The following is a 20,333-nucleotide window of genomic DNA, read 5'->3' as shown; positions in this document are numbered from 1 at the left end:
GCAATCCCTATTAAATTACCAACATCATTTTTCACAGATATAGAAAAAATAATTTTACGCTTTGTATGGAACCAGAGAAGACCCCGTTTAGCAATAGCAATTTTAAGCAACAAAAACAAAATGGGAGGTATTAATTTGCCAGACTTCAAACTATACTACAAGGCTGTGATTATTAAAACTTCTTGTCATTGGCACAAGTGCAGGGACACAGACCAGTGGAACACAACAGAAAATCCAAATATAAAACCATCCTCATACAGCCATCTAATCTTTGACAAAGCAGACAAAAACATACTCTGGGGAAAAGATTCCTTATTTAATAAATGGGAAAACTGGATATCCACATGTAGAAGACTAAAACAGGACACACAGCTTTCACCTCTCACAAAAATCAAATCACGGTGGATAACAGACTTAAACCTTAGGTTGGAAACTATTAGAATTCTAGAAGAAAATGTAGGAAAGACTCTTACAGACATTGGCCTAGGCAAAGAATTTATGAAGAAGACCCCTAAGACAATCACAGCAACAACAAAAATAAATAAATGGGACCTGATCAAATTAAAAAGCTTCTGCACAGCCAAAGAAATAGTCATGAGAGTAAACAGACAACCTACAGAATGGGAAAAAATTTTTGCATACTACACATCAGATAAAGGACTGATAACAAGAATCTATTTAGAACTCCGGAAAATCAGTAAGAAAAAATCAAACAACCCTATCAAAAAGTGGGCAAAGAACATGAATAGAAATTTTTCAAAAGAAGATATAAAAATGGCTAACAAACATATGAAAAAATGCTCAACATCCCCAATCATCAGAGAAATGCAAATCAAAACCACAATGAGATATCACTTAACTCCAGTAAAAACTTAAATTTGTATTTAAGTTTTTTAAAATTAAGGCATGTACATTGCTTTTTCACAGATAATGCTGTTATTGCACACTTAGTAGGCAACAGTATAGTATAAACATAACTTTCATATGTACTAGGAAACCAAAAAATTTGTGTTACTCATTTTACAGCAACATTCATTTTAATGAGGTGGCTGGAACCAAATTTGCAATATCTCTGAGGTACGCTTGTAATTAATACAGTACAATGTATGCATTGCCTGGTACACAATATGGTCCCAAAAGGTGAAAGTGCCCAGCCTTCCTCCCTGTCCTCTCACACTTTTAGAGTTCTTCCTAGAGAAGGGAATATTCTTGGTAGGGGCCACAGCCTGCCTTCCTTCTATAATTTACCTTCACTGCCTTAGGGGATTAAAAAAACTTTTCCTAGTGACAGATTGAGGGACCCCCAGTCTAGATCAAAGAGTACTTTTAATAATCTTAGGACTGGCTTCCCTGACATACCTTTCTGCCCATCTTCCTCATTGCTTCTAGAATTACCTTTCTCAAAAACAAAGCCCGCCATTTTGCAACCCAGCTTTTCTTTGGCTCCCCTCTGAGTCAGGCAGTGTTTTAAGAAACAGTAGAACAGCTCATTGAAATGCAATTTCTGGATCTCTCTCCTAGATATTTTGATTTGGCATATCTGGGGTGAGGCTCTTAACCAGCACCCAGGGGATCTTGAGGCAGACAGTTTAAAGACCAAAAGAAGAACACTGGTTTACCAGACAAAATCCAAAGTAGATCAGTAGCTAACTTTTAGAAACATCAGTTTGAGAAGTTCAGTAGGCATACTACAAAGATATCAGGTAGGCGGTTGGGTACACAAGTCTGGAGTTCAAGGGAAAGGTCTGGGCTGGAGACAGAAATCTAGGAGTAATCAGCGTATGGATGATGTATTCTAAGCCAGGAGACTTGATCTGATCACCAAAGAAGTACATATATAAACAGAAGGGAAGAGGACTGAATATTGAGCATTTGGCCTTCTGATGTTAGAAGCTAAGGGAGAAGAGGAATCTGAAAAGTAGACAGTGAGGAAAATCAAGAGAATGTAGTGACCCAAGTGAAGAAAATATCTCTAGGAAGGTGGCGTGATTAACTTGAATTCTGTCAGGAGGTCAAGTAACATAGTACTGAGAAGTGCCCATCAGATTTATTAATAGCAATATGGCAACTTTGACAAGGTAAGTTTTGGTGGAGTGACAGAGGCAAAAATGACTGGATTACAGATAAGAAAGAATGGGAGAAGAAAATTCACTGGAAGAGTTTTTCTATAAAAGAAGCGGAAAAACGGTTAGTGGCTGAAGGGTGAGTGAAATTGACAACAGCGTTTTGGTTATATTTTACCGTAAGGAAGAGTAGCATGTTTGCATGCTGATGGGATGATCCAGTAGAGAGGGGAAAAATGATCTGAGGGTTGGAGGGAGAATTGCTAGAGCCTGTCTTTGGGTTGACAGGAGCCGTCTGGATCTAGTGCAACTAAGGAAGAAAACTGTAGATCCCCAGATACACAAGGAAAGGGGGATTGTGGTTCAATTCCATATCTGACCAATGCATGTTCTGGTAGCAGTTTCAGGAAGTTTTCTCAGAAAATAGGAAACAAGGTCATCAGCTGAAAGTGAGGGAAGGCTGAGAAAGAAGAGAAAGTGGAAGATAGCCATCCAGAAACCAAGGAGAATGAGCGGACTGTTTGAAGGGGAGATTACCTAGTCATGATACTCACTTTTCAATCCCGCCTACCAATTATGCAAAGTTTCTTTTCCCCGGAAATTCAGCTAGCAAATATCTACCATTCCTGATGTCAGTCTGTTTTCTTTACAAATAATTAAGACAAAGAGACAGTAGATAACGGAGAAGAGGTAATGTAATGGATAAGAGAGAAAGTTCTCTGGGTTCCAATCTCAGGTCTACCATTTATTTACTATTTGCCTATGCAAGTGACTTAACCTCTTTGTACTTCATGTAATACATTTGGCCAAGTTCTTGGCATGTAATAAATGCTCAATAAATCCCATTATTATTGCTATATATGTTTGGAACCTAATTACTGAAACTCTTTGAAAGATTTTTTAACAAATTAGAAAATTCTATTTCCAAGTGTTTAAGTATATAGCTATGAAACTTTTGATCTTTCAATGTTCCTATAATGTCTTCTCAACAAAATCAAGTAACCCAAGCATTTGTTTTTCAAGATATTCTCTACATAACAAAGGTGTCTTTCAAAATGGAGTCACCTCCTTTTTCTACCATAAACATTGTCTTTAATTTGAAGGGGCAGATTAAGTCTCCCTTCTGCTAAATATCTAAGTATCATACTACTGAGTCGCTTATCATAGGAAAGGTCAGTAATTTAGAACACATGTCCTTTTGTAAAGGGAAATGTGTGAGGCAAAAATTTACTTAAGGTTTGGGGGCAGCTCGAGGTATTAAAACACAAGACAGTAAACAATTCCAAATTTGCTGTGAGATATTACCATTCCTAGGGACTCATGGATCATTACCTGAAATTCCTAGGGAATTTCTCTCAGGCATCTGTTCTCCTTAAGCCCTTGCTTCCTACTCTGTTGCTAGGTCCTCTCTACTTCCTACTCCTTTTCCCAGCTGCCAGCCTATAATCCCCTAATTTATATTACAGTTATATACAGAGAAATTCAGTTCTTCATACTTTCATCTCTCCCCATCCAAAGTGTGCTCTGGACTGAACTTTGCATAAAGAAACATTCACTGAACTGCTCTACTTAACAAAAAAATCAACCATTGTGGTCTCTGCTGTTAACAACACAGACATTGCCACAAACTTTGAAGTTAAAAGAATTTTAAAAATTTAATATTTTTCATCTAATGCTTAAGTTAGGATTCATACTTTCTCCCTCCATCCTCCAGCAATGAAAGGAAACATGAGAGTTAGCTGTTCCCTACATCCTGTGCTTTCACAATTCTTAGTTCATGCCTCTCATATTACCAGGCTGAATTTTAATAATATGTTTAAACGGCCTCCCCCTAAACTATGAATCTGGCTTAGTCATTTCTGAGTCTTAATATCTAACACAATCCTAGCACAAGAAAAGACATTTTTGTGGGTTTTTAAAATATAGATAAATGAACAGATAAATAAATGAACTGACAAATCAGAATATCTCAATTCTCAGAAGGTATGTTGTACACAAAAGATTATTTCAATATCCTGGTGAGTATATTATATAGAATATAATATATACTATTTGAAATTAAATTACATCTCAGAAGCCATGTCATCAGCTCCCTAGATGTTATTGCTGACTCAAAGCTATCGAATCTCTGTTCAAATCCATTCTGCATGGTGCTCTGAGGATAATCCTCCCTAGATACAACTTTCAACATCACTCCTTTCATGTACTTCCTACTTCTTTAGGTCAAAATTCCTCTCCCTACACCCCTCCACATGCATATTCTTTTGAATAGTTTTTATCACCTTGCTCAATCAGTTCCAGTCTACCCACCGAACCCATTCCTCTCCCCACCACCCTGGCTCAGGTCCTTAGTGCACCATCCCCAGACTGTTTTTTATTGCCTCTTACCTTCCTGGCCTATATACTGCTGATATATTAATTTTCCTAAAGTACATACTAGAATATGTTACTACACCACTCAAAAATCTTTAGGGGCTTCTCACTCTCTACTCAGTTAACTGCAAACACCACATTGTGTCATTCTACAGTTTTTTGATCTTCTGTTTAATCATAATCCTCATCATTCCTTTAAAGCAGTACCTAACTTTTTTCTTGGGGTGGTGGTTGAGGGCAGGGAGTCACTGATCTCTTTGAAAATCTCACGAAAGTGATCTCAGAAAAAAAAAAGATTTATTTATAATCTTGAGAGATTCTATGTTCCATGCTTTAGCCAAATTGTACTGCTGCTCAGTCTGCACTTTTGTATGTAACAGCCATTATCACAACCCTTGCTATCAAAAATCTCATACATTCTCAGCAGCCCATCTAACACGCTACCCTCACCATACAAACATTTATTGAATGCCCTAATTAAATACGATCTTTTCTTCCCCCTTGAAATCAAAACCACATTCAGTTTATATTACCTATATTATACTTGCTTAGGGGGTTGTCTTATCTCCCTGAGGGAACTGAAAAGTTTATGAAGTTAGGTATTAGGGCTTATTTATCTTTTATAGCCCTCTGAAAAACCAAGCATGGTAGTAAGAATTTATTTAAAATGATAATAAATAATAATTGTTTATAAACATTTATTATAATTTTCAGGGCTGCTACATTGCAAATGCCAGCAGACACCACTCTCAACATAGTCTATGAATTCCATTTCTGAGTACCTGTCCAAAATTTCTTAATTAAAACATTTTGGACCAGGTATGTCTCAAAATTCAGAATCCTTTATATTTTAGAAAGATGACACACAGCTACACTTCATAATGAAACATATTTATGCAGCAAAATATATGAATACTCATACAGATTACAAAATGTCCTCATGTGAGTTAAAATCAGGTTTGGCTAGCAAATGAATTCAGGTCAGGTCTGGTATTGCTGGTAACTGACTACAACACAATTTTTGTTTGCAGAGGTTTTTGGCTATTGAGATTGTGAGTGAGGAACTTTGGGCCTGTGTCCATTCTTGGCTCTGTCTAGTCAGGATGGATTCCTTAATTCATGATACAGGGTAACTGCAAGATTTTCTCCTCAATTTTCCACCACAAGCTTCATTCTTTGTTGGTCTCTTTCAACATTCTAGGGTATCTGAAGGTGAAAAGTGGTGCATATGGCCATTAGATAGCATTAGGGGAGCAAAGGCTGGATGAAACTTGGCAGGGCTGGCTGGTGTGGAGGAAAGTCAGGCACCAGGTTGATGTGTAATTGCAACTTTCTCAGTAAATACTTGCTTAAAGGACAAAGCATAACATCAGAAATTGGAAGTTCCTCATTATCGTGACAATAAGCAGTTTGGTGCATATTTTTTCAGAGAGTTTCCTATACCCAGTAATACCAAATGGGTGAAATTCTTTTTACCCAGAATGATGTCATTACTTGCTTTTTCACAAAATCATGTACTTTAGGGATCTTTTCACCTCTATAATATTGACAGCTAGTTTACTTTTTAAATGCCACAGAGTATTTCATTGCAAGGGTATAACCCAATTTATTAATCTCTTATTAACAGACATTTGGGCTGTTTTCAGTTTCTCAGTATTACAAATATGTAGTGCTGTAATAAACATCTTCCTAAAGGTATTTCTACACATTTCTGGAGTTTTTCTAAGAATAAACTTCTAGAAGTAGAAATATTGAGGCAAAGAAATGCATATTTTAATAGATAATAGCAAACTGTTCTCAGACTCTCCAATGGTGATTATTCATTGTTTTATCAATCTGATTGCTGAAATTCCCACATTATTGTAATCAGTAATGATTATTGAGTTGAGCATTTTTCCCACTTCTATAGACTGTATTTAGTGAACCATCTTAATATCTTTTGCTCATTTTTCTTATCTTTTTCTTGATGATTTGTAAGAATACGCTGTATATTAGTAATAACTTCCTTTTAACTTACATATTTGTTACAAATATCTTTCCAATTAGTTGTTACCTTTTAACTTTATACATTTTTTGCTTTACATAAGAAATTTAAAATTTATTATACAGCAAAATAGAGTTTGTTTTTGGATTCTGGATTTCATGATAATATTATAAAGTTTTTCCATCCCCAGATTTTAAATACATACTTCCATCTTTTCTTTCCATACTTTTAAGAGTTTCTTTCCTTTAAATTAAAAAGCACTTAAACTGTTGATCTACCTGAAATTTTTCTTGGGTATAATAAGCCAAGCATTGCAAAATCATTTACTGAATAATCCAGCCAGAAATAAAAGCTTAACATGCATTTCTTTTTTTAAAGGTTGTGAATAAATCCTACTAGCTCCAATAAACTACCATTTCTAACTACTGCAGGACAATATAAATAATCTCTGCCAGCACTACGTATTATTTTGGGTAAGATGATTAACTTCTGAACCTTTGCTTACTCATCTATGAAGTGGGAATGATAAATTCCACTTTTTAGGATTACTGTGAAGAATAGAGATAATAAATATAAAGCATGTAGCATGGCTGTTATTACATACAGGCAGTCAGTAATGACAACTCTTGGTATTTTCTTCCCTGGTTCACTTACAGCATTCTAAGTTTACATCCCACAATTTAATTAGGTACTAAACAGCAGTGTTGTCTGTTAATCAGTCACTTCCACATGCAGTGCAAGCTCCTTGAAATCAAGGACTATTATCTTCTGCTGTGGAGGAGTATCTGGTAGAGGTTAAGAGCATTGGTTCCAGGAGTGGAGTTCTGCTCTACTGTTCACTAACTAATGAAATTAATCTGTAAAATGAGGAAAAGAGAATTTGCCTACAAGATTGTTGTGGAGGTTAAATGAGTTAGTACATGCAAAGGTATTAGAAGGGTACCTGAATTTAGTAAACAATAAATGATAACCATTATTTTTATGCTTTAATTTTTCTATTTCCTACAAATGTTAACAGCATAGTTTTGTGCTCATAGTCCATACTCACTATGTGTTTATTAATTAATAAGTCTCATAAATAAGTCACTTAGTCATAGAAGAGTAAATAAAATGGAAAGTATTTGTATTTTTTTCTGAAGAAATAATAATTGTCATTAAGTACTATGCTTCAAGAAGATAAGTATATGATTGTGTTCATCTGCCCTTCCACAAGTTAGGTAGATATGGAAGATGTACAGAGTATGTGATTTTATACTAATGAGGATGGAGTTTAAAAACCAAGGGTGTAAATGATTAGTGTGCCTATTTTGGAGTTTCTGTCTTAAATATTTACTATTTCAATCAGTCCTTTAAAGAAGTTACTGAAGAAAGATTTCCTGGAGTTACTTTGTTTTGCTGACAAAAGAGAGACCTTTACAACTCAGATTTTCGGGTGATATTAATGTTCAGTTGGAATACTGAGCAGCTGAACTTTTAGTCTTGACTACAAATGGTCATCCTTTTCACCAATGCCAAAAGATAGCAAATAAAGTCAAGAAACTGCCTAGGAGTTGCTCAAGTACCTGAATAAGCACTTGATTGAGACCTAAGGATTTCCTGTTATAAAGAAGTGATTTTTATTAATAAAAAACGTTGGCTAAGAATCCATTGTTCCAATAAAATCTTAAGTGGAAATGTAAACCAAATAACAGACAAATACAGAGTTGCTCTGAGCAGAAGAAGGAACTGGACTAAGTTATAGAGCAAGTTTGAAACCACTCTCATATAAAAGACCATGTTTTTGTTTGAAAAAGTATAAAGTAATTAATATTTGTTCAAATATAAAACAATCTGGAGAAACAGTATGGAAGTAGGGGTTAAGACACAGAAGACCTGCTAGGTAGTATTAATAGTAACCTCTCTGTATACCCATCTACAAAATATAGATAGTAATAGTACCTCCGCCTATAGGACTCTTACAGGATTAAACGAGTTAATACAGTGAAGCAGAACAGTGTCTGGATCATAGTTAAGTCTAGTTAAGTACTTGTTAAATGAATAAGTCTCTTGTACAACATCAGGATATGTTAGCAGAACAAACTGCAATCCTTCTAGACTTGTCTAATTGGATACTATGGTGTCTGTCATCTATGGCTTTGGCATAACTCGTATTGAAGTATTTTCATGTTCACTAGTTGTACAACAGGTTTTTTGTTTTGTTTTACTTTATTTTTTTCTTCCTAGTTTTTACATGTCAAAGATGGAGACTGCATACATATTCATCTTGGCAGTTCCAGCATATGCAAATTTTAAATGTACTATCACTACATGTATCTAGAGTGAATAAATTAGTGAATCAAATCATTTTAGCAGCAGGAAGGAAGCTAATCATCTAGTTCATTTAGAGCTGTATCAAAATATTTAAATATATACTGGAAAGAGAAGGAAGGCATGTACCCAAGGAGACAAGTACAAAAAATGTTTACTCAATGGTATAATTAGCAATACATAAATATGAGGATTTTCATACTATAAAGTATTACACAGTGGTTAATAGAACAAAATAGAACTATATATAAACACATAGGGCTTCAAATCATTGTTGCATGAAAAAATAATATGAAGCATAATACATAAATTATGATATGTGATACCATTTATATATTAACACACATGGTTGGGAAGGGAACAGATTAGAGGTATTTATCAAAGAGGACTTAAGCTTTATTGGTAATATTTTAATTTTTTAAAGAAGAATGTATTATTGTATTACTTGAGTAATTAAAGTACAAGACTCAATGGCTGAAGCTGAAGCATAGTTGTTAGCATTAGCATGTACATCTGACACCACTGCTTACCCTCTGGTTCTTGCAGTGGTATTAAGGTGCAGGTTCTGAAAGAGCATTAATAATCTGGGAATGCTACATAACCAAATACTGAACAGATTGCACCAAATGCTACCTTTTTAACCATTTCTTTTTCAGTATAGTGGAGCCTTACTTCCATGGGTCATAATGCAAAATTGTGCTTAAAACCAGCTTGATTATTCATGGTAAATATCAACCTGAGAGATCTGAAGATTGAGAAGAAATCGAATATAGAGTTTTGAGGTGAAACCCAGTGAGTTACTATATAATTATTTTATGGTAATGTGAAAACTGACACAGAGTAGACACTATTGGAGAGTAAATTAAATAATGTTATTGGCAAAGTATCTCCTCAGAGCCCAAATATTAAATAAATTATACTGGAAGGGATTGTTGGATAATTTTGTGGACTACAAAAAATGGAGAAAGCATTATAGAGCTCTAAAGACAGGATAAATAATTCACAGAAGTTGTTAATGAAAATTTAAATGTTCAATATTTCTCTTTCTGAACTCATATCAAGGAGAACTATGCCATCAAATCAGTTTTCATTATTAGTCTCTTGACACCAATTATACTCAATTTTATTCATAAAAATATTTCATTTCTGTCTGGTTTCCTCTGTAGTCTATAGATAATCATATCTCTCTAATTCTGAAAGACTTTCCCCACTGTCCCCAGCTTCTGACAGAGAAGTCAACTCTCTAGTTGTCCAAGCATTGCATAAACTAGTACTTACCACATCTGCAATAAACTAATCACTTAACCACATCTGCAATTAGTTATGTGCATGTGAATTGGCAAAATTTCCCTCTCCGCCACTACACTACAAACTCTGCTGGGGCAGTGGCCAGCCAGCTCTGTCTTGTTTTACTGCTGTTTCACCAAGACCTAGCATAGTGCCTAGCACATGACAAATGCTCAATAAATTAATACAGGAACTAATGAAACTAAGGCAATTAATTCATGAATAACTAATACATGAACAAAAGAATAAAGATAGTATTGCAATACAATTAAAAATCCCACCAATACCTACTTAGATGGGTGTTTTGTAAACAATATATGTCAACAGTATTACATTTGTTCAACCATATGACATCAAATGTATTCACTACAAATGCTGTCACAGAGCAAAGCATCCAAAGAATAAGAGTATGGCATTACCAGTTATGATGACTGGTTCATGTAGCACATATTTATTGAAGGTCTAGTATATTCTTAGCACTGAGCTAGACACAGTGCATACAAAGATAAGCCAGTGAGAAATGATCCTTTCCTTCACAAACTGGGTCACTTGCCTGCATTTGTATGACTGGCAAGTCGTTATTACTTCATCTCCTTGAAAGGCATGAAGGAAATTCCTGACCACATTCTGGGTCACTCCAACCCTACAAGTCTTGGTAAAGGAATGCACCGGGCTATTAAAACAACTGGTTTTTTGCTAACACTATATCTTGAACAGTTCAATTAGCTTTAAAGAGGTAATCTTCCCCTCCACCACCATATCCCCATTTCCTGAGTGGTATTTTTCTCTACTTTTTCTCTCTTGTCTTAAAGGAAACACAGATTTCATGGATAACTTCATAGGATTTATCATCTCCTACTCCTAAATTGGAAGAGAGGTGGGGAAAGTGGTTTTTGGCCCCTGGTTATGTTTTCCCATTGCTACCCTAAGTGTGAAGTTAATATGATCCATCCATTTACATCACATACTTCTCATCACCCCTGGTCTTGCATTCTCCTTTAGGATTCACTTTTACCTTCCCAGATGTTTCATTGCTTACCTCACATTTTTTTCTTCCAACTCTCTATTGTTTTTCTTTGACCACATTTCCTACTCTGAGAAAGGAAACATAGTGGTCTAGAGCAGGGATTCTGGAATCACACCACCTGGGTTTGAATCCTGACTCTACCACTTCCTAACTGTGATTAAGGCAGCTTAACATCTCTGGGCCTTAGTTTTCTCATTTGTAAAGTGGGAGTAATAATAATACCTACATTATAAAGATTAAATAAGCTGAAAGCTATAAAACACTTATATAGTAACTGGCACAGAGAAAACACTTTATAATGCCATCATTATCCCTGGTAATATTAATATCCATATCATTACCTATTGACTTTCAACTTCTGGCCATATTGACATCACACATAGCTCTACCTTGATTGAACCAGCTCATCACACAGCATTGTTTTGCTCTAAAATTTCAAACCTGGTATTAAGTCTTTCTACTTATCTTTCTCATTCCTGAAAACTCCCAGAAGTTTCTCTCTATTCTCTTGCCTTACCTCACCAATTCTTTCCCAATTCACCGGAATATTAGAAACTAACTTCCCAACCTTTAATTCTTACAAATTCCTAATGTGAATATTCGACTCTTAGTCAGTATAATCTTAATTTCTTCACTCTTCTTTGATATATATACACTTAAAAGCTTTCCTCAATGCCTAGAGATCTTCTTTTTCCTTTCATAACCATAATGAGGTTCCTATCTTCTATGAAGCCTCCCACATCACTCTTAAACATACACGTTCCAGCCCACAATCACCTCCCCTCTATCCAAACTCACAAACCACACAAATCTCACATACATTACAGAATAGCTTATCAGGGCATTTAGTGAGAAGCTTCATTTCAATTTTTATGTGCATATATGTTACCTCCCCAACTATTATAAGCTCCTTGAAGGTAAAAACAACACTAGTGGAAGTTGACAATATTCCAGGTTTTCTTTTAAATACTTTACATATATTCACTTATTTAATCTTTATAGCAACTCTAAGTAGCTACTGTTATTATACTCATTTTATATTAAGGCACAGAAAGGTGAAGTGAGAGGAAAAGTATTTTTGGCATAAATCTAAATATAAGAGGTATATGATAATTGCTGAATGAATGAAATTACTCATATAATTTTATAATCTTACTCTAGTTTCAAGAATGATTTATCAACATCTATCTTCAGTTCCTTTTTATAAATATTGCTGAATAAGAGTGCTTCATTTCTACTTCTCAAGACTATAAGACCATGCCAACAGGAGTCCAACAAATGCTTTCTAAGAGTAAATTTGGGAAGACTACCTCTATGGTTTTAGATGCTATTCTGATACTTATGTGAAAGCATTTGTATTTTATAGTTAGGGTGCTCCTTCTTATACATATGCACTTTATGAAGTAACTTCTGAAAATTAAATAACATTTATCATGTATCTATTTGTTCATACCATCTCTGTTTTAAAAGCATTGCAATTTAAAAATATCTAACCTATGTTTACTAACAATCAGCTATTAACTAGTTATGTGACCTTTGGAAACTCAGATTCATGTCTTTGGTACCTGCTTATGTGTAAAAAGAAGGAACTGGGCTAGGACAAACTGGCCTTCAGGGGATTCTAAGAGGGTCATTCACTTATAAATTATACTATTATTAGGAGACTGTTAAGAATGGAGAAAATCATATTAATGCAGAAAGTAATGTTCAAGAAACCAGAACCAGAGTCAGATAAAAAATGGTAACTCCAATTACCCACTGGAAAACTGACTTTTCCACACAAAGAACTTCCATCTGCAACTGTGACTAAATGATATCAATGGAAAAGTAAGTCCATTCTCAGTTGCCCCATTTTCTCAAGTACCTTCTTTTAACAGTAGCTCAATTAATTTAAAATGCAATTAAATCCCACTGAAGCTGAATACATTCAACATCAGCTAAAATACATTCACCTTTTGTGAAAAAAACCATATTCTAAAAATACACAAAGCAAATACTTTTTATGAAGAACTCCTTTGAAAGCCCCCTTAAAGTGACAATTCTCCACTCTCTTCCTGCTTATAAGAAGAGGGCTATTGAAGTCAGAAAACTCAGAAACAGAAAACAAAAAAGCCTACATGACATTTGGATCTTTGGTTCCTTGCCTAGGTGTGATCTCAGCACTCCAGAAGGAACCTTAAACTCCATTTCAGCTTATTATAAAATACATTTATTGCTAGTGTTAAAACATGACATGATCTTTAAATGTATTGTTATCTTCAAATATAAATGTGTTTGGCTGCTGAGAGTTTAATGTAGGTAGAAAGAGAAATTCAAAGTCTGAAACATACCATGCAAGTCAATCTGAAGTAATAAGTAATTTAAAATGATTTTAAAAACATGAAAGTTTTACTTAGAGCAAAATACTTCTTTAGAAATTATATTGCTGTGATGTCCAAATGTTTCATTTGTTTTAAACCGTTCACTTCTATCCTCTTATACATTTACAAAAATAAACTGAACAAAAAAGGAATTTAAAAATTTTGTCTCGAATTACCACTATGTAAGTATTACATTAACATGCATATAGGGAAAAGACAAAAGTATGTAGAAATTGTATAACTACATCATGTATATGTGTGCTACATATATGTGTGTGTACATAATTTCTACTACCAATTTTCTTTTAATCAAAATTTTAAAGTGCTTTATATATAATAGGTACATTAAAAATTACAATTAGAACACAGCTGTTTCCTGAAAGCTACATAGTTAAGAAACAATAATAGCACTGTCCTCAAGATTATGACTTGTGTCTAATATTGAAGGTGTTGGTCAAAGAGTATGCAGTTATAATATCCAAATACATTCAATTTTGAGTATTATAAATCAAAACACATTGTTAAAATATCATCATATATTTTAAGTTATATGGAAAATCACCATTTCTTAGAAGAAATAAGAGATACTTAAAATCTATAAAATGTTAGATGGTCTCCATTTACAATTAAACCAATAATAAAGTGTTAGGGGAAAGGAGCCTACCTTCCATTGCCCTTTTAAAGAAGACCTTACAGCTCCCACAGGTGAGGACACCATAATGACAGCCTGATGCTTCATCCCCACAGATTAAGCAAATCTTCTGAGGTAATGACTCGAAGCTGTACTGTGGGCTCTGGCTGACTTCTGAATCCTGCCTTGAAATGCAAAACAAAGTACTCCATTTATTTTTAGGTGCACCACTATCTAATACTAAAGGTTTCTTAAACCAGCATTAACAGGGTGAAAGGAGATTTTAAAAATAGAACTGCATACACTCACACTTGAAAGACATGCAAACTAAACTTGGTGTAACAGACTACCTGTAAATGGATTCACCAGACTTGCAAATTATTAGCCATTCATCAGTAGCACCAACATAAAAGAATAATAATTAGTGTATAATTTTATGTTCAGGAAAGCTAAGGTCTATTTTGTTAAAAAGAAATCTTTCTATAAAATTCCTTATAAAGAAGTAATTTAGTTTTTGACAAACGAAATCTTATGCCCTTCCTCTGCTGGGTAGCAATAAACATGGTTTGGCTTTAAGAGTTCAATTATACTTAAAAATGCTTTTGTTTTGAGTTTTTAAAACATGACCCTGTAATAATTGTTTACTTAAGCATATGTGTTTGTCCTTTTAAAGTACTGTTCAACACTGACACTGTTGCCTTCACAACACATAAGACTCAAAACAGAGCATTTTTTTTACATTCCATTACTTCACTATGTAAATTAAAATGTTTTAAAAACATGTATCAAAAAAGTTGTAGCGAATCTCAAACAATATTAGAAAAAGAGACACTGCAGTGATTGATGTTTAAATCCACAATTTAGACATATCACACTAAAATTAACTTTAATCTCGAAATTCGTATGAAAATTGAGCCGTTAAATTGTCCAAATACCTAAGATGGTTCTGCTTTCGGTTCTGCCTGGCCACCTTTCATCAAGTCCCACCCCTCCCGGGGGAACGACGCCTTAACTCCTCTCCAGGACAGACTTTCCTGGTAAATGTCCTTCTTCGAAGAAATGAAGCCTTCGATGAAGCCCCCAACTCGGCGCACCCTTTCCGCTCCGCTGGGCTACAGCGGACCTACTGTGACGCTGCACATTTTAAATCAGGACTGGTCGTGCTTCGCAATCTCGAAGATTCAGAAAGTTTTTTAAAAATGCTTTCGGGGAGGCACGCTCCAAAAACTGGCATATTCTGCGCCTCCTTAGTTTCCCCAAAAGAGTGAGGAGCAGAAGAGGGAAGAAGGGAGGCAACCTGCCCCGGTGCCCTGTCCCGGTGCCCACCCCCTCGCGGCCACCCAGAGGAGCGGAGCCCCGAGCTGCGGCCGCCCGCCCGCTACTCCCGAGACTCTCGGGGCGCGCCCCGCTCCGGGCCCTCACCTCAGGTAGTTGAGATAGGGCGGGTAGACCGGCGGAAGGCCCTCCTTGAGCACGGCGGCCTGGTAGCCAAGCTGCGGGAGCCCGTTGAGGCCGAGCGGCGGGTAGAGCGCGGGGGCCGCCCCGGCGGCGGCGGCGGCGGCGGAGGCCGAGGTGGAGGGCAGGCTGTCCCGCGCGAGCAGGCAGGCGCCGGTGCCCGGAGCCTTGCAGGGCTGCGGCGCGAATGGGCTCTGCTGGGCCGGCGCGCCCTCCGCCTTGTACAGGATGCACTCTAGGGCCGACCCCGACGAGGACGCGGACGAGACAGAAGCACTGGCGGGTGCGGCCGCCACTGCCGTTTCCCCGGGCCTGGAGGAGGGCGCTGGAGGCGGCGGCGGCGGCGCCAGCGAAAAATCCGGGAAGGCTGCGGGATTGGCACCGGCCACCAGGTATGGACGCGGGGTGCGCGCAGCGGCCTCCGCGCCTTCCTCCTCCTCCTTGATCTTCAGGGCAGGCGGCTGGAAGTCGCCGTAGAGAGGGAACGCGTCGTCTTTGGGCTCTGCGTCGGGCGGGTACGCGCAGTCGGGGAAGTCGCCACCCGCGACTGCGGTGGCCGAGGCCGAGGGCGAGCCGCGCGGCGGGGCGAAGGCGCTGGCTGCCGCGGCCCCGCCGTCGTAGCTCTCCCCCTCCAGCAGCTGCCGAGTGCGGGCGGCCAGGAAGGCATGGTTGAGAGGCAGGATGGGCACGTGAATGAAATCCATCACCGTGGTGGCCAGAGGGGAGCGCCCGGGCGCCACTGTCGCGTCCTGCTCTGTCAGGGCGACCCTGGGTGCTGAAAAGCGGGAATCTTCCTTGGGGGCTAGGGCGACGCTTCCTGCGGCCGCCCCGGGCGCTGTGGCTGCGGCTCCTCCCCGGGCCGCGGTGCCTCCCAGAGCTAGAGGTTTGCCCTTCAGAAGGGGACCCTCCGAGTCCTCGGACTCGGAGCTATCCTCCTCCTCCACCACCTCCACCGTAGCGGGCTGCGGAGACGGCTTCACCGGGGCCCCGGGCCAGTGCGGGCTCCCAGAGGGTGAGAGCAGCAGCTGCCGGGACGGTGACAGGGCCCTGGGCGGCACCTTATGGGCAGCTGCCGTCCCGGAGCCATCTCCAGCTTTGCCCCCTGGCCGGCTCATGAGCTGGGCCAACACCCCCTGGGTGGTGGGGGCAGCCCGGGAATCTTCGGGAAGCTGGAGGCCAAACAGGCACCAAGAACTGGTGGCCTCGCAGGCAAGAGGGCTGGCGTGGCTCTGCCCCGGACCCGAGGGCTCCAGAAGAGTGTCCAAGACACTGTCCAGCAGCCCTCTGTCCTTTTCTGGGAGTCTAGAACTGCCGCCTCCTGCACCCCTTGTGGCTTCAACTCCGGAATATAAGCCCTCCAGTTCCGACGGCGACTGCTGGGCCTGCTGCGTCTTTCCGTTTGGGGGGTCCTGTCCCTGGCAGGGCCGAGGGAAGAGCAGCCCGTCCAGGGAGATGGGTATGGCCGAGACTACAGGCGAGGCATCTGAGGTCTGGGTCCCCTGAAAGGGGTCTGGGTCTGGGCGACCCAGTAGGGGGGATCCGACCTCGCTGGGGGAGGGCACGCTGACCGCCACGTGGGGAGCCCGGGGATCCTTTGCCTTCAGCTCAGTCATGACGACCTGGACTCCCCTTTTCTCCTCCCCCGTCTCTAGGGAGGAGGGAAAAGGAGGGGTTGTCGAGAAAATAGGGGCAGAGGGAGGAGAAAATGGGTGTTGAATTTGGCCGGACCCCGGGGATCTCCACCTCCTGAGTCGGGGGTGGGGGGAGGGCGGCGCTGGTCAGCTCCTGTCCTTGCCCTCCATCCTGTCGTCAGGGGAAGCGTGGCGGTCGTTACGTCCCAGCAGCGAGTGGGGAGGGCAGGAAAAGGTAGTTATAGGGATCTGTCCCCTAATTGGGAGAGTTCTCCAAGAGAGTTCTCCGGCTTCTGTCCTAGGACAGGAGACGCAGAGTACTCACAAGTTCGGCACTGGAGTGACTGCGGCTGTGAGAGCAAGTCAATTACGCGCGGCTCATCTCCCGACTTTTCCTCTGGCTTCAAACCCGTGCATGCCATGAAACTCCTAATCCCTGACTGCGTTCCACTGCCCTTCTCACTAAAACCCTGGGGCTAGTCGGACCTCTCGGTACAACCCATTCTCAGGAAGAGTCGTGCTTCTGCCGGCTCCCAACAGCAGGCGACAATCATCTCTGCAGATTCACAGTTCTCAGCAGTCTTGGAGGATGAGCCGCCTCTGGTTGCAGATTCCACTCAAATGCTAAGTGCAGCTAGTTCTCATTGAGAATGATACCAACACACCGGAGTCCTCTCACACTCAAATACAACAAGGCTTAACTAGATTAGCGACAGCCGTAGACGGCTCCACAGCTTTCTAACAACGCCTCCTCCCTCTTTGGAGGCCCCGCCCAAAGCCCCTCCCAACACCAGTTGCGGACCACATCTGAAAATCTGGAGTTGGTATTTCCACTGCTAGTCTGAATGCCACTCTGAAGAGCAGGTGCTTTGGGATGGAACCTTATAAACATATTAGATTTTGTACTACAAATTAAAACTTATGCCCAATCAAATTGGAAAAACGAATAGATTCTATCAGAAGCAGAATTTGTGTAAATCTTTTTAGGATTTCAGTTTTGTAAAGATTTAACACAGAGGAAGAAGTTGGGCTACATTATCTTTTGGAATAATAAACGTATCAAAGATCATCCTAAGCACTTTAAAATTGATTCTGTCCCTTATGAATTCCATAAAAGTGAGTGCTTCCAAATTTCTCTTGAACAGCCCTCAATGTGACAGAGAAGTTTGGAAGTGGAAGACAGTCGGTGACACCTCTCTACCTGTGCGGGAAATTTGGATGTTGTGCCATACTTTGATTTGTCCTAAGGAATGCGTTCCAATTTCTAAAATATTGCACTTTAAGGAAAGTTTCTTTTCGCTCCAGCTTATACCCTGTCTACATCATAGAATCCTCAATAGAGACGTTGAACAGTATTTTTCTCTTTTCAATATTCTCATTGTTAAAAATAATTGTCTCTGACCTTTTTCTGTGTGCCAAACCCAAGACTACTGGGAATTTTGACATCATCTTAAATATATCCTATTCAAAATGGAGTTAATTGTTTGCAGGTTTCCTTATAGGACCTAGGGGTCCTATCTATACTGATACCCACAGTTTGTCTCAGCTGGGTATAGAGGATCCAGAGGAAGACTACAAGATTCCAGGATGAGTGGAGCCACTAGAGGTAAGGAACCTGGACCCATGAATCACCTGGGAGGGACTACATGAGTGAGAAATAAACTTCTATCATGTTAAGCCACTGGGTTTTGGAGTTGATTGTTCTAGCAACTAGTTTACTCTGACTGACTAATTTTAGATATGTGGGAGTTAGGCAAGTAGAGGAAGGGTAAAGAGAATTCCAGCAAGCAGGTATAGTATGTTCACTGGGCATCAAATAGTAGTAAAAAAAAAAGTCATTTTCTCAAAAAAACACTTGCACTCAAATGTTTATTGCCACACAATTAACAATTGCAAAGATGTGGGATCTACCCAAGTGCCCATCAATACACGAGTGAATTAATAAAATGTGGTATATGTTTACCATGGAGTACTACTCAGCCATAAAAAACGGTGAACTAATACCTTTTGTAACAACCCGGATGTAACTGGAGACCATTCTTCGAAGTGAAGTATTGCAAGAATGGAAGAACAACCACATGTACTCACTATTAAATTGGAAGTAATCAATCAACACTCATGTGCACATATGGTAGCAAAATTGAACAGAAATCAAGCAGGGGGAAGGGGGAGGGGAGGACGGTTAAATTCACACCTAACAGGTGCAATGCGCATTATCTGGGGGATGGACACACTTGTAACTTTGACTCAAATAGTGCAAAAGCAGTTTATGTAACCAACACACTTGTGCCCCTGTAATATTCTGAAATAAAATAATAAATTTAAAAAAATTGACAATTGGCCTTATTTTAAATCTGACAAACTATATTTGGCTTAATTTTGGTTGGTTATAAAAATTCCCTTAAGCCAGATAGTTTGACTTGGTTGTTTCCGTAAGACTGAAAATCTTTAAGTGGGAAAACAATAATAAAGATGCCCAGCATGTCCTGAATCACCATTATTCCATGAAATTTGATGCTGAGTAATAAGCAATGTTGGCACAGGAACTCCCCAAATATATGAACCTTTGAATGAAACAGAATTCACAGGTTAAATTCAAGCATGCTGGGGCCAACTCCATATATTCTAAAATTTATTTTTAGTGAAGAATATTTAAACTTGGAAGCTTTTTTCCCCTATAGTTTGAAAAACATGCTTTTTTTGTGTAACTGTCATACAACAAGCTGCATTTATTTAAACTGTACAATTTGTTAAGTTTTGACTTGACTGATGTATATACCTGTGAAACCATCACAAGCAAAATGATAAACATACACTTTGCCTCCGAAAGTACCTTGTGCTGCTTTTTAATCCCTTCCTACTGTTCTTTCCCTTCCCCTTCCCCTACTACCATCACCACTCCCCCAGCAACCACTAATCTTCTGTCACTATATATTAGATTTTTAAAAAAATTCTTATTTATTAAACATTATATTAAATATATGCTTTTTAGGTCTATTTGCCTTAAATTTAAAAATTTTCAGAACAGTTTTAGATTTACAGAAAATTGAGCAGATTAACAGAGAGTGCTCATATATCCTTTGCACAGTGTCCCCTATTACTAGCATCTTATATTAATAGGGTACATTTGTTACCATTAATGAACTAATATTGATACATTGTTAAATTTTAATTTCCTTGGTTTTTACCTAATGTTCTTTTTCCCTTCCAGGATC

At 38.9% G+C, this 20,333-nt stretch overlaps 1 protein-coding gene across 1 annotated transcript in view; it reads right to left on the bottom strand.

The window, feature by feature from the left end:
- The window catches only part of PGR (progesterone receptor), an 83,704-nt gene extending 66,604 nt beyond the window's left edge, over window positions 1–17,100 (bottom strand). The window contains exons 1-2 of the mRNA XM_069469029.1: window positions 15,455–17,100; window positions 14,066–14,217 (exon numbers count right to left, since the gene is read on the bottom strand). Of these exons, the coding sequence (XP_069325130.1) occupies window positions 14,066–14,217; window positions 15,455–17,100 (1,798 nt within the window). The remainder of the gene's footprint in view (window positions 1–14,065; window positions 14,218–15,454) is intronic.
- Window positions 17,101–20,333: the final 3,233 nt, after the last annotated feature.

This window comes from Eulemur rufifrons, chromosome 6 (genome assembly GCF_041146395.1).
Source record: "Eulemur rufifrons isolate Redbay chromosome 6, OSU_ERuf_1, whole genome shotgun sequence".
Lineage (NCBI taxonomy): Eukaryota > Metazoa > Chordata > Mammalia > Primates > Lemuridae > Eulemur > Eulemur rufifrons.
The sequence above is the reverse complement of the archived record's forward strand: the minus strand, read 5'-3'. Positions and strand labels throughout refer to the sequence as shown.